The 13,238-nt window shown below is 38.7% G+C and overlaps 1 protein-coding gene across 1 annotated transcript; it reads right to left on the bottom strand.

Moving 5' to 3' along the window:
* Positions 1–63: 63 nt before the first annotated feature.
* On the bottom strand, positions 64–11,593 carry LZTFL1 (leucine zipper transcription factor like 1). Its single transcript, XM_036399194.1, has 10 exons — positions 11,503–11,593; positions 8,797–8,921; positions 8,148–8,342; positions 7,580–7,640; positions 6,665–6,733; positions 5,217–5,282; positions 5,003–5,080; positions 2,161–2,334; positions 1,571–1,674; positions 64–1,017 (listed from the first exon to the last, which is right to left on the bottom strand). Exons 1-10 carry the CDS (start codon positions 11,503–11,505, stop codon positions 999–1,001), a joined length of 894 nt encoding a protein of 297 aa, XP_036255087.1. The 5' UTR covers positions 11,506–11,593; the 3' UTR covers positions 64–998.
* Between the last annotated feature and the right edge of the window lie 1,645 nt (positions 11,594–13,238).

A 13,238-nucleotide genomic window follows, 5' to 3' on the forward strand; every position in this document is an offset into this window, starting at 1 on the left:
ATATTAAAAAAACAGCTATACAAAACACTCCTATTAAAAAACTCCAGCTCCTTAAAGATCAAATGTTTGAAAACATAGTATTTTATTTGAAGTAAAATACATGATACATATGAACAGGGACAGATGAACAAGTAGAATGCACTATTAGGCAACTGACAAACAAATGCAAGGCAGAGCATTACAAGTAGAAGACACAAGAGAAGTAAGCTGTTTTCTGGTGAGGTTACATTAAGAAAGGAGATGAAAACATCTAAAATAAGTTTTCTCCCATGTTCTTCCACTAACTTTCCTATGCATATTTAGATTATCATCTCAATATTTAGAATACTGGCAAAATCAGAATCTGTCTTCTGATGTTCAAATTTGCTTTAAATCAATTAAAGTGAAAAAGCACAACTTTATTTGAAAGGGTCTCTGGCCATAAAGCATATTTATCTCATCTAATGAACACCCACTAGAAAAATGCTACTGGCCAGACTTTGCTGAACTATGACATATCCAGTGTGAAGTAACACTACAGAATCAGTGTTTCTTTTTTGATCCTCCTACTCTCTCACTGATGGAATTCTTACATATAATGCTACTTCATAACTACATTAACTACACAAAAGTAACAACTGGAGTTTCCACCTTGAAGACATCAAAAACTCTAATGCATATATTTTTGGTCTTTTCCCCCCCCTTTTTTTAACAAAAATAAACTCCTTTTTTTTTTGTAGGGAATGTTCTCAGTTCTTCAACAAGGTCCTGTTTGCTATTTCTCAAGGAATGTCAATGGTTAACCATTAAAACATGACTTCAGAAACTAATACCTATAAACTGTAGGTTTACAAGGAAGTAAGGTAAGAGTTTCAGTGTGAAATTAATATTAATAAAGAGTTATTTTAAACACTAGAAGGAAAGAATATAACATTCAAAACAAAAATTATTGAAAAATAATACCAGCCCACATTTTCTTTCCATGACAACTTCTGATAGATCAGATGCTTTTTGGTATTTCAGTCCTCTGACTCATATCTAGGATTAAAAAGGAATAAATAGAAAAATTATTAAAACAGACTAGAAAATACTCCAAAGACATTTTGTCTCTAAAGAAACCAAAGCAATAAATTACACCCAAGAGTGACACATTTCTGTCAAGATTTGCTCTATGACTTAAGCCACAGACAAATTAATTTACTTTTTAGACTATTTTCTCCTTTTAAAACTGGCCAGTTTACCAAATAGTAAAATGAAGGAATGACCGACCCACAAACCCAACCAATTGCCCAAGCACCTGGAACATCTGCCATCTGTATTTCTCTGTGTGTAGCACCTGAGGACTTACCTACCATAGCCATGAATACCCTGTATGCTCTCCACACTAAATTCTCTCATTACTTGCTACATGGCAGCTGCCCTAACCACACCAAACATCCATTCAAAGGACTGGTTTGTTAAAAATCAAAGTATAGCCTGTTAGAAGTTCTTTTTAAGGGAAAATGTATTGACTGTTTTAGAGACAAAAAGGGAGCAGAACATGGATCCAGAGCAAGGATCTTGTTGAGGCAGACAGGGCAGCATCACTTACTTGGAAAGTCTTCTACGCAGATCCTTTATCTGCTCATTCTTCTTGGTGAGAATCTCTTTCATGTTGCGATAGGCAGCTGTTTGCTGAAATTTCTTCTCCAGTTCCTACATAATAACATCAACATATTATTTACATATTATGAAGACTGGAGAAAAAAATATTTTTTAAAAAACACAACTTGCTTTTCCTCCTCAAGTTTGACAATACTAGTTTTCTGTAACTTCACTCAAATTTAGATAAAGTCAGCTGGTAGATTCAAAGGAGATTACTGGGGCAGCCATAGATACCTCAACTTCATTTTCTAACAAAATCAAGATAAAAGTCTTCAGAAGACTGGGAATACACTTTTCATTTAAAAATTTCTCTTGAGACAAATAGTCAATTTTTTAATATTCATCTAATTATAACCAGGCAGTTAGTTGTGGGTTTGCTATTTTAGGTTTCACGTGTTTTGCCACTGAAATAACAAAAATACAAGGGCAGAAGTGTGGCCTGGTAAACTCTGCATCCTGTAGCTTATGCTTGTTTAATCACTAATCAGTTAAAATGTGAGTAAGGAATGCATCTTCACATTACAATACAATGCTAACCTTTTCAGCTGTGGATAGCTGATCCTGAACCTTCAGTAAGTCATGTTTTGTTGTCACCAAGTCCTCTTCCAAGAATTTTTGGTTTGCAGTAGTGTCATTCAAAGTCTTCTCAAACTGGGATTTCAGAGCTGCCACTTTATTCTCCAGTTCAGTGATATCCTGGTTTGCATTATTCTTCAAGAAGAAATATTTAAAATACATCAAATTCAAGAGAAGAAATAATTAAAATTTTTAGTGCCAAATTCCACACAAAGTAGGTACACCTTCACTTTTAAAAATTATGTACAAGTTACTCCTGTAAAGTCTAAATGAGAAGTGCTTCAACTACAAAAGAACTTAGAGCAGGGACTGATTTATAACTTAAAAAACTTGTTAATAAATGCTTTTTAAAGATGGCTGGAATGTCTTCTCAGCCAAGATGAAATTTTAAGTTCCTGTACTTTGCTGCTTTATGAATTTGCTAGAGCCAGAGGATGAATCATATTACAAGAAGTTGTTTACCACACAGAAACAGTAAATTACCATTTAAGATCTGAATGTCTACGCTGCAATGTTTTTTGAAACATTTCCAAAGCTGTTAGTGCGGGACAGGTAGGAAAGGCTGAAAGTGTAAAGGCTCACACTCTCAGCCAGGTACCAACACTGCACCGTTCTCAGGTGTCTTACACAAAGAGGCTCCAAGTTGCAAAGCAACTTTCTTGTTCCTTATGAGAAGAATCAACTGAAACTTTTCTGGATATCAGTTCTGAGTCATAAAATGTTATGATCATGTAACTGTCCTATGGATTTTCATTTAAATAAAACCAAACACAAAACATTTTAGGTTTCAAACTCAAAAGTGTCATGACTCAGGATGAGGCTGAACTAGAAGCACCTTAAAACAACAAAATCTAAAACCTAAGAAAGCCTTGTTCCTTTTTCTGTCTGGAACATAAGACTTGAGAACAGGATAGTAGTACCTGTACAGATGAAAAGCTTATTTTGAATTCTGAGACAGAGTCCAAGGCTGCAGTGTTGATAAGCACATCCATTTTTTACATTTTAATTGTTATTTACTAACCATGACATAAGTCATTTATGCAAAAATTCTAAATCTTCAAATTAAACTGAACTGACAAAGCAGTTACTCCCAGTTACTGCTGGGAGTTACTCCCAGTTACTGTAACTCACACTTTCTATATGAAGCTATCTGTTAACTATTAATTAAAAAAAAAAAAACAATCTGATGAGTGATCCCTAAGAACTAGTTGTGGTTTGGCAGTCATTTATTTGCTCAAAGAGTTTGAAATCTACTGCTTTATGAACAACTGAAAGTGACAGATTACAGAGGGCAAAAAAGGGCATGAAAGCTGAAGATACACAGCAGCCCTGACACTGAGGCCTGACACCAATTCATATTTAACCAGAAAAGCAGGATGAGATTTGGTTCCAATCTTTTAACACTACAAACAGTATTATCCAGGATTTAATACACCCCTTTATATTTTAAACCTTTAATAATTTAAAGTTTAACAAAACAGAGAAAGAAAATATTTGCCATGACTGATTAATCAAGTTCCCTATTAAAAAATATTATTGAATACAATTTTGAAAGCTACTAAGTAAACTTTTAACATATTAAGAAAATCAAGTACATACCATAAACCAGGTAGAAAGCAAAATAAAAAGAAATCAGGATTAAAATGTGAAAATTAAAATAGAAATGTTTTATTATCTTGAACCTCGCTTCCTAATCTGTAAATATTGCAGGAATTTTAAAGTCAATTACTCAAAATAATGGGATTAAAGTCTTCTAATTTTGTTGAAAGCCTGAACTGAAACGTTTTAAATTTAAGACACAATTACATATGAACAAACTTTGGAGAATTTTAATTATTGACAAATAAATGTAGAAACTTAGAAGAGTACTCAGGTGACATGAAGAAAGTTATTTGTGTCAACATGACTTGAGGCTTCTTACATTTTTTTGCCAGCAGCACCTCACCATGCTGGAGTCCTCATTTACAAAACAGATTAGGAACCTCAAGTAATAAAAATAAAAAAATGAAACAGTTTTAACAGTATGCTGTTATAGGGAGAACTACAAAAAAATCAAACAAGCAGCAAGTCTGGCTTGTTCCTGTCAACATCAAGTGACAAATGCATGAAAGAATTAGTGTTTTATTGTTGGTCTAAAAACCAGGTTAGGTATCTGTGGAAGGGGTTAACAGCAGGCTTGTTGGCTAAAGGAGTGAGAAGAAGCTGAGAAGCAAGAAGAAGCTGATAAGGAGTTTTCTCCAAGGCTGTAACTAAGGAGACTAAGAGAAGTGAGGAGCTGAAAAAAGATAAGAAGAGAACTTTGTAGCTGGACGAAGTATTTTTAGAAAGTTAGCTGAAGTCACTGTAACTTTTTACTCATAGTGTTATGTTGATTTATTGTAGCTAATAGTTAGGACAGAAGAAGTATAAACAATTAGAAAGTATATAAAAGGTCAGCCATGTTCAATAATATAGAGTTCCATCTGAGACTGCTTGTGGTCTCTGCTTTGTGTCGTGACCACCTTGACGACGACAGGTACCACTCTAAACATGAAGAAACAGACAGACAGAGATTTGTGTCTGTTAATACAAGTATCAGCCCTGGGAATATGACTTCTGGAATACTACTTCCTGATAGTTCCTGAATACATGTCATAACATCAACTAATGTTATGGATTACCTGCTGACTGACAGACCAGCAGGAACAACACTAACTTAAACTCTTGTATTTGCCAGAACAGGAACACACCATACAGACCAACATTTTGGATGTGCTGGCAGCAGTTGTGTTAAATGGGAGCAGAGGGATATAATTATATTTACCTTCTGATCTCCTTGGATCATCTGTAAATCCCTCAGTGACTTCTCCAGCTTGGACTTCTCATCTAGGGCAGCAGTAGCCTGCAATACATCGAAAATTTAAAACCTCGGAAATGTATTTTAACTGAAAACATAAGAATAATAACCATGGGATTATTATTTAGATAATTTTAAATATGTAACCAACATTAAGCATTCAAGATTACAGGCAACTTACCTGTGTTTCTATGGTCCTAAGTCTGGTCTTCAATTTTTCATTTTCTTCTTGGAGATGAGCAACTGTCTTTGGGTTAAAGAACAAGAAAATGTTTGTGAACACACCCTGGTGCCATTTTGGATTTTGCAAATATTTCAGGGAAGAAAATACACTTCATAACTTCAGAAAACAAAAGAGATCCTAAATGCTTATAAAAATGGCCTCCACAAGAAATCAATAATTCATTAATTTATTGTGGTTTTTTTGCCTCAGTGAGAAAGCAATTTAAGTCTCCAATTCTACTGTAACATATAGGGCTGTTCACTTAAACACATGCTTTACTGCATTGAGATTATTGAGATCAGTATCTTGTTAGTAACAAGATTCATGATTAAAAATTGCATGTTTAGGGATGCAAATCACATTGTTGCTTATAATTCATATTTTCAATCAAGAGGTAAGGAAGAATTTATCTGCAGTTCCTTTTCAAAAGAGACAAATACCAGGTTACTGCATCTCCTGTTCTGTGTCACAGGAAATACCCATGTTTCATCAGAGTAAATTCACCACATGAACTTTGAATGATTTTGGGGGAAAAAAAGACAACAGATATACATATTCAAGAAAAATTGTTATGAAATTATTTTTGGAAGAGAACTACATTAACCTATAAGCAAAACACGAGCCTGAGTTCTTTGAATGTTTTAATTATTGCAGTGAATAACAACAATTTGAGACAGACATTGTACTCAACACATCATTTGGGAATACAGGAGAGAAGACAGAAAATAAAACTCCTTGATAATTATCTTGATAATCAAAAACTTAAAAGGGTACTGTAAAAAGTGTGACATTTTAGAAAAGTGCAGGTGAATGAAATGAGTACAATACCTAATAAAAACTATTGATAGTATTAAGTACAAGAAAGTGTTTCCTAATTCTGAAAATGTTTAGCAAGTTAGAAATCAAATGTTTTCAAAACCAGTAAAGTCCAAATTCTTTAAGTGCCAGTTTCTTCAGGAGGAATTTAACCAACTTACAAAACAAAAAAGAATGGATGTAATAAGATTGACTTGAGGTGATACAGAAAATGTTCAATAACCTGGTCATTTCAGCCAGCTGAATATTTTAATTTACTTCTTTGTTGAAGCTCCAGCTAGCTGTATGGAACTAATTTACTATTTTACTCCATTAAAAGGAAAAATAAATTACTACAAAGACCAGAATGTTTTTGCAAAAGAGGGGTTGATACTGCGATACATGTTAGAGATCATAAGTGCACAATAAATTTCTGATGCTTTACAATGTTTATTAATTTACTAGTATTTTACTTTATATTCTGGGATATATTACTGTGATGTCTGTATAGTGACAGACACATTATATAAATATTACTGTACAGTTATTCAGTTCATTTGCATAAGCAGAATGATCATTGACCACAACTGCCTGAACAGTCAAGCTCTTACCTTGTTTAGCAGCTCTGATCCACCTTCATTTAATGGAGCAAGTTTTGGTTTAATGGGATCTGCAGTGGACTAAAGAAATAACAAAGGTGAAAATATTAAATTATACATATTTTTAGGGGTAAGAAAAGTACTCTTTAGCCTGTAAAATAACTACTGATAGTCAATTCAGCTTTCTTTTGCAAAGCAAATGAACAACCTTTTATTTCAAATTCATTTTTTACTGCTTCCTTGGCTCCTAAATTATGGAGCTTTGAGCTTAAGTTAAACAAAGACAGTGCACAGAGACATAAAAGTATTGCAAACATGGTTCTACAGAAGACTGACAATCCTGCAGCAACCAAAAGAAAAAAGGAGTAAGGGGAACATAATATTTGAGTGATTGTAAGAGTAAAAAGTATCTACAAAGCTCCAAATAATTTTCTCATTTAAGGTATTAAAAATAACATGTATTTTATATATTTAAATACAATATAATATACATAAATACACCTTTAATAAGGTTTGCAGCCATATTCATGCAAGACAAACTAGAGTGATATCTCTACTGTGCAATCTTCTCAGCTCTTGGGTCCATTTTGGCACAAGTGAATGTCCCAGTCTCAGCCCAGGTGCCAGGGGAAGGGAACCCAGGAGCAGAGGCTTCAACACATCCTGATCTGGCTGACCGTGGGATGAGGTGTGTGAGGCACACCCCAGAAGGGCAGAACAGGCACTCTGGAAACAGTCAAGGCACTTCAGAGAGAGCCTTGGTGCCAAAATGCAAAATGTGACTTTTTGGAGAGTTTCAAAGACTGTTTTGAAAAAGAAAGGGTGGGGTTTTGGTTCTGGTTTTCTCCTAAGCACAGACAGTCAATATTAGGCATTTTAAACATCTGTCATGAGTCCACATGACATTTGATTAAAATAAAATTCTACCTTTTTGTTTGAAGAGGTATATTCTGATTTTTCAAACTCAGCAACCTGGTCCAATAATTCTCTTGAAAAAAAAATAAAGAGGCATTTATTTACCAAAGAAAAATATAAGGAGACATTTCTTTACTAAGAGCTACACTAAGAAACACATTTTACCAGGCTGCTGCTATGCTTTTTCTTGCATGTAAAATTCTTGTCAGAAGAACAGGATGAAGCCCGACTCAAATACCATAAATGCAACAGATCATGTCATACAATGGCATGATACATGCATTACAATAGATTTAGCATCCTTTATTAAAATATAATCTAACCAGACAACAAAAGTTTTAATTGAGTCCAGTCACCAGCTCCTACATGATTAATTCAAGTAAGAATATTACTAATCAAACATCTTGCTCACAATTTTGAAATTATTTTGTATCTTGCTATTTTATAGATGGAAACATTGAAGCTAACCTATCACTGATTCAATAGTAAAAGAATAGGTTTCTATGGTTAGGAAAAGAATGCAAATAGTCAACACTTTGATGTTTTCTTATTGTTGCAAGTATAGTCCAACAGCTGTTACCGATTCTCCAAGTCAGAGACATCTGTCTGTAACTTCAGGTACCATTTCTCAGCCTGTGAGAAGAGCTGTCTCAGAAGTAAAACGTTGGTGTAAGTTGTGTTTATGAGCTCTGACTCCACTTCGCTGTGTACAACACTCTGCAGCCCATCCAGCATGTCTATCACCTCGTCAACTGTGAAGGTCTCTTCAACGAGTCTAAACAGAGAGGTCAAGATGAGTCAGGTGTGATAAAGGTAACAATTCTGCCTTGTTATGAGATCTCACTACACAGGCACCACTGATATAATGCAATGTTTCCTAAAAACATCCACTGTCAGTCAATATTAAATGACCACAGCATTACTAATTGGTTATTTTAGTTGAATTTTCTCTTTAAATCATTAAAATCACAAATATTAATTCAGCTACAGCCTTGCGTTGAATTTACAAATCAGAAGCAAGATATGAAGCAATGTCATGCTGTCAATATCTCTGTTAATTCCTAAGAATTTGACAAGCTTGGGTTTAAAAGCATTTGACTTGTAACTTCTGGAAAATACAAGAACATACAAACCTAAATGGAGAAAACTCGCCACATAAAGTATTCAAACCTGCCACTGCTGCTAGCATATTTTGCTTTATGCTTGCTCAGCACCACCCCACACAGCACCTGCTGTCCTTGAGGTCCTGGAAACAAGAATCCACTGTTTTGAGACACATGCCACGCTTGAAACGAGCGAAGCGCATGTAGCTGACCACTTCATTCTGGTGGTGCTCATTAACGCCCAGCTCTGCCTGTGGAGGAGGATACAAGCACAAATATAAGGCAAAATGAGCATAACTACTGTGAACACTTGCCTTCTGACTAGTTTCTGTGGCTGCTTTCACAGGGTTAGCATGCTAACTAGCATGGTGAAAAACAACCATATTTTAGTATATGGAGTCCCTATGTACCTCTCATAGGTGGGTGAGAAAGCTCCAGTACTTGGAAGGAAGGGCTCAAGTAACCTCCAAAAAGTCATACAAAATCAGAGACAGAGGCAATCAGAGAAACAGAACCAGAAGGACTGTACAGGAGACGAAGCTCTTAGATAAATATATCCTGGTATTACATTACACATGCATAATGTAGCTGAATGATGTATCTTTCATAGATGTACTAACAAAAAGCCCAGAGGAAAGTATGTTATGTTTGTTACTTTTTATGTAAACTCTTGAGACTTATGTAAACTCTCACAGAACCACAGAATGTTTGTGTTGGAAAGGACCTTAAAGACTATCTAGTTCCAACTCCCTGCCACAGGCAGGGACACCTCCACTAGACCAGGTTACTCAGAGCTCCATCCAACCTGGCTTTGAACACTGCCAGGGATGGGGCATCCATAATTTCTCTGGGCAACCTGTTGCAGTGCCTCACCACCCTCACAATGAAATTTTTTTCCATATATCTAATCTAAACCTACTCTCTTTCAATTAGTGCCCATTACTCCCTGTCCTATTGCTGCAGTTTCTGATGAAGAGTCCCTCTCTGGCTTCCCTATAGCCCCCCTCCAATTACTGGAAGGTTGCTGTGAGGTCTCTCCACAACCTTCTCTTCTCCAGGCTGAACACCCCCAACTTGTCTATTTTCATAGGGGAAGTGCTCCAGTGCTCTTATCAGCTTCATGTTCTTCCTCTGGACTTGCTCCAACACCTCCATGTCCTTCCTAAGCTGGAAACACCAGAACTGTATGCAGCACTCCAGATGGGGTCTCATGAGAGCAGAGGGGGGGAATCACTTCCCTCAACCTGCTGCCTGTGCTGGTTTTGATGAAGAAGAAGATCTTAAGTGATAACCTGAATTTGTTTCTCAGCAGCCCTAAACCAGGACACCCAGAAACAAATATTGCCAGGGCAAATTAAGAAGGAAGTAATTTTAGAGCTGGCTAAGTGGCCCTTTTATGTGTGCCTCTATTTCAAAGGATTATTGGCATTGGCAACCACACTAGAACTACACAGCTCATGCAGGTAGCATGAGTGACAAGGAGGCACAACAGGGCACGACTGGGAGTTTGTCACCACAGTCCCTGGAGAGCTGATGCAAAGGCAGGTCCATTTCATTTACTCCAATGTACTTTGTTAGCTTGGCTGATGCTGGGGAGAGACAGCAATGTACTAACTCAGACAAAACAGTTCATCTGATCACCTTGTCCTTAGGGAAGCTCCAGTGACAATGCTATCCTGGGATACCTGGATGATCAATCAATACTTGTTGGGGTCTCTAGCTGGTCAGAGTGACCTTGAGAGAAGTTCAAAAGTCTCTTTTCTCAGCCCAGCACTTGAAGAAGGAGTCAGAGCTCTTCAGTTCTCGGTCTCAAGGTTGTTTATTGCATCTTATCTATAAAGTTCTTTCTCCTGGCCTGCTGAGGTCCACTCAGCAAGACAGTCCGAGGCATTCCGTCTGCCCCTAGGGCGGTGTTATGTCTTTATACTAAAAACTACATATACAATGTTTACAATTACTTTCTCATAATTACCACCTATGTTAGACAGTGAGCTTCTACTCTAAACCAATCTGTAAGTGCCAACATCACAGCAGAAGATGGAGGTCAAAAAGAAAGGCTGGACACGCCCAGACCTCTTCATCTTGCCCCTCTGAATCTCCATTCTAAAAACCTCAAAATCTACTTTTTTACCCCATGATAAATTCACTACCATTCTACTTAACTGTTGCAGCTTGCAGATCTTCATCTAAGGTTGGTAACTTGCTCCACAGGTCATAATCAAAACCACAGGCATCTTGGGCTCTGTGCCAGGGTCTCTGAGCCCCCTGGCAGGGGTCTTGGCTGCTCAGGACAGCCAGAGGGATGTCCTGGGTTCTGACAAATACTCTGGAAACTCAATGCAGCCGAGGAAGCAGCACTAAATTAAAACCAGCTCTTACAATGTGGCTGCAAGACCGATGTTGCCCACCAAGTCCCACATATTGCAGATGAGGGGTCACACGGAAAACTAAATTAATGTCGTCTTTGCTGTTGCTGGAGGGTTTTTTTAGTTGAAAGCTTCTATACATTACAGACAGAAACGAAATTATACTAGTAAATAAACACATAAGCACAGGCCACTCGTGATCAGCCACTCTGATACGCAGATAAGCCACCTGGCCACCGGATCCCGCAAAAACCCCAAGCCCTGGGAGACTCCGCATGGATGGCAGGGATGCCCGGGAGGGCAGGTGGCGGCCGCAGCTGCCCCAAGCGGCTCCCGCACGACGACAGGCCGCACCCCTGCCCCTGCTGCGGGCCAGCCTCCCGGGGCGGAGCGCCTCGGTGCCAGGATACCGGGATGAAGCGGGAATGAAGCGGGAATGCCGGGCGGGCCCCCTCCCGCTACTCACCATGGCGGCCGCTCCGCCGGCGCTCGGACGGCTGCGGGCCCAGCGTTGCCATGGAGACTGAAGCCTCGCGAGCGCCCGTGGCGTGCTCCGATTGGCGGTGGCGCGCCCACGTGACCCGCGCGCCGCCGAGCCAGCTAAAGCAGCTGTTTTATTTTATTTTATTTTTCAACTTTACCTTTGTGTTTCCTACGTGCTCAGGTGCAGTTTGGAAGACTGTACTGTGTAGCAGTGAGCTGCTGAAGCGGTAGGGGCACTTAGGCGCGATGGGAAATATCCCACGTTTATTTACACCACCTAAGATTTTTTTTCCCCAAGGCTTTTTCACTAAACACGGATTTTTGCAAAGCATTAGCATGTCAGCAGGACAGCTCAGAACCATAGAATGGTTTGGGTTGACAGGGACCTTAAAGATCATCTAGTTCCACCCCCGTGCCATGGGCAGGGACACCTTTCACTAGACCGGGTTACTCAAAGCCCCATCCAGCTTTGAACACTTCCAGGATTGGGACATAACAAGTCTCTCTTCCACAACTTCTCTAGGCAGCCTGTTCCAGTGCCTCATCACCTTCACAGAGAAGAATATTTTCCTAAAAACTAATCTAAACCTACTCTCTTCCAGTTTGAACTTGTTCTCCCTTGTCCTGTCACTGCAAGAACTTGTAGGCTCCCTTCAGGTACTGGAAAGCCATAACTAGGGCACCCCAAAACCTTCTCCAGGCTGAGTAACCCAAATTCTCTCAGCCTTTCCTGAAAGGAAAGGTGCCCCATCCCTCTGATCATCGTGGTGGTCCTCCTCTGAACTCACTCCAACAGGTCCATGTCCTTCCTGTGCTGGAGTACTCCAGGTAGGGTAACTGTCACCAGAGTCTTTCACCTGGATCACCCAAAAAGTTTATAAAATGCAGAAAAATAACCTGGCATCCATCAGGTTGTATGTATGTTGAGTGTATGGAAAAAGTCTAACCTGTTGAGGTGGCCAGCTGTATTGAACCCTGATTGCACCTAAGGAGAGGACAAAAGTAATGTTTTGACAGAGCTTGGAATTTTCCAGTGCAAGAAAAAGGTGCAACTAAACACTGAAATTATGGATTTTGTCCATTAATTGTCCTCAAGGCCTGCAGAAGGAGACCAGATCTGTCACAGCAGAGATGCAGTATTAATGAGCCACAGACAGAGGAAATGTTGATCATTGAATCAGCCCCATTACAAACAGGAAGAAGGGATATAATGGCCTCCTCCCATGACACCAGAGGACACTTCAAAAGCTGGTATCACCTTCCATATCTGGACAAGTGGTGAAAGCAGACTACTGGAATGACACAGCTAAATGATGAACAGACCAGGAAGCAGCAAGCTGGGAAAAGGCTGTTTGGAAAACACACAGGCAGGAGGGCTGCTGCACTTGGGCAGCTGCTCCATCCAGGCACTTTCTGAAACAGAGTAGCCCCAAGGGAAAACTGCCCTTCTTCCATAGTTTGAAAGGGAAAAATGGGATCCATTGCAATTTCCAGTCCTCAACGTTGTATTTGTCTTACTGACTACAGCCTGCAGTGCATTTTCATTAACTAATGGCCCTAAAAGCAGCAGTGAGCAATTTAGGATTAATGGGCCATTTTGAGTAGGCAGCTCTATTGGTGGCAAATCTAACTTAATTTTTATTTACTTCAGACACAATCAGGAACAAGTGACAAAATTCCATCAAAATCGTTTGGATCAACTCTTGAGACAGATAAAGT

This window comes from Molothrus ater, chromosome 1 (assembly GCF_012460135.2).
Source record: "Molothrus ater isolate BHLD 08-10-18 breed brown headed cowbird chromosome 1, BPBGC_Mater_1.1, whole genome shotgun sequence".
Lineage (NCBI taxonomy): Eukaryota > Metazoa > Chordata > Aves > Passeriformes > Icteridae > Molothrus > Molothrus ater.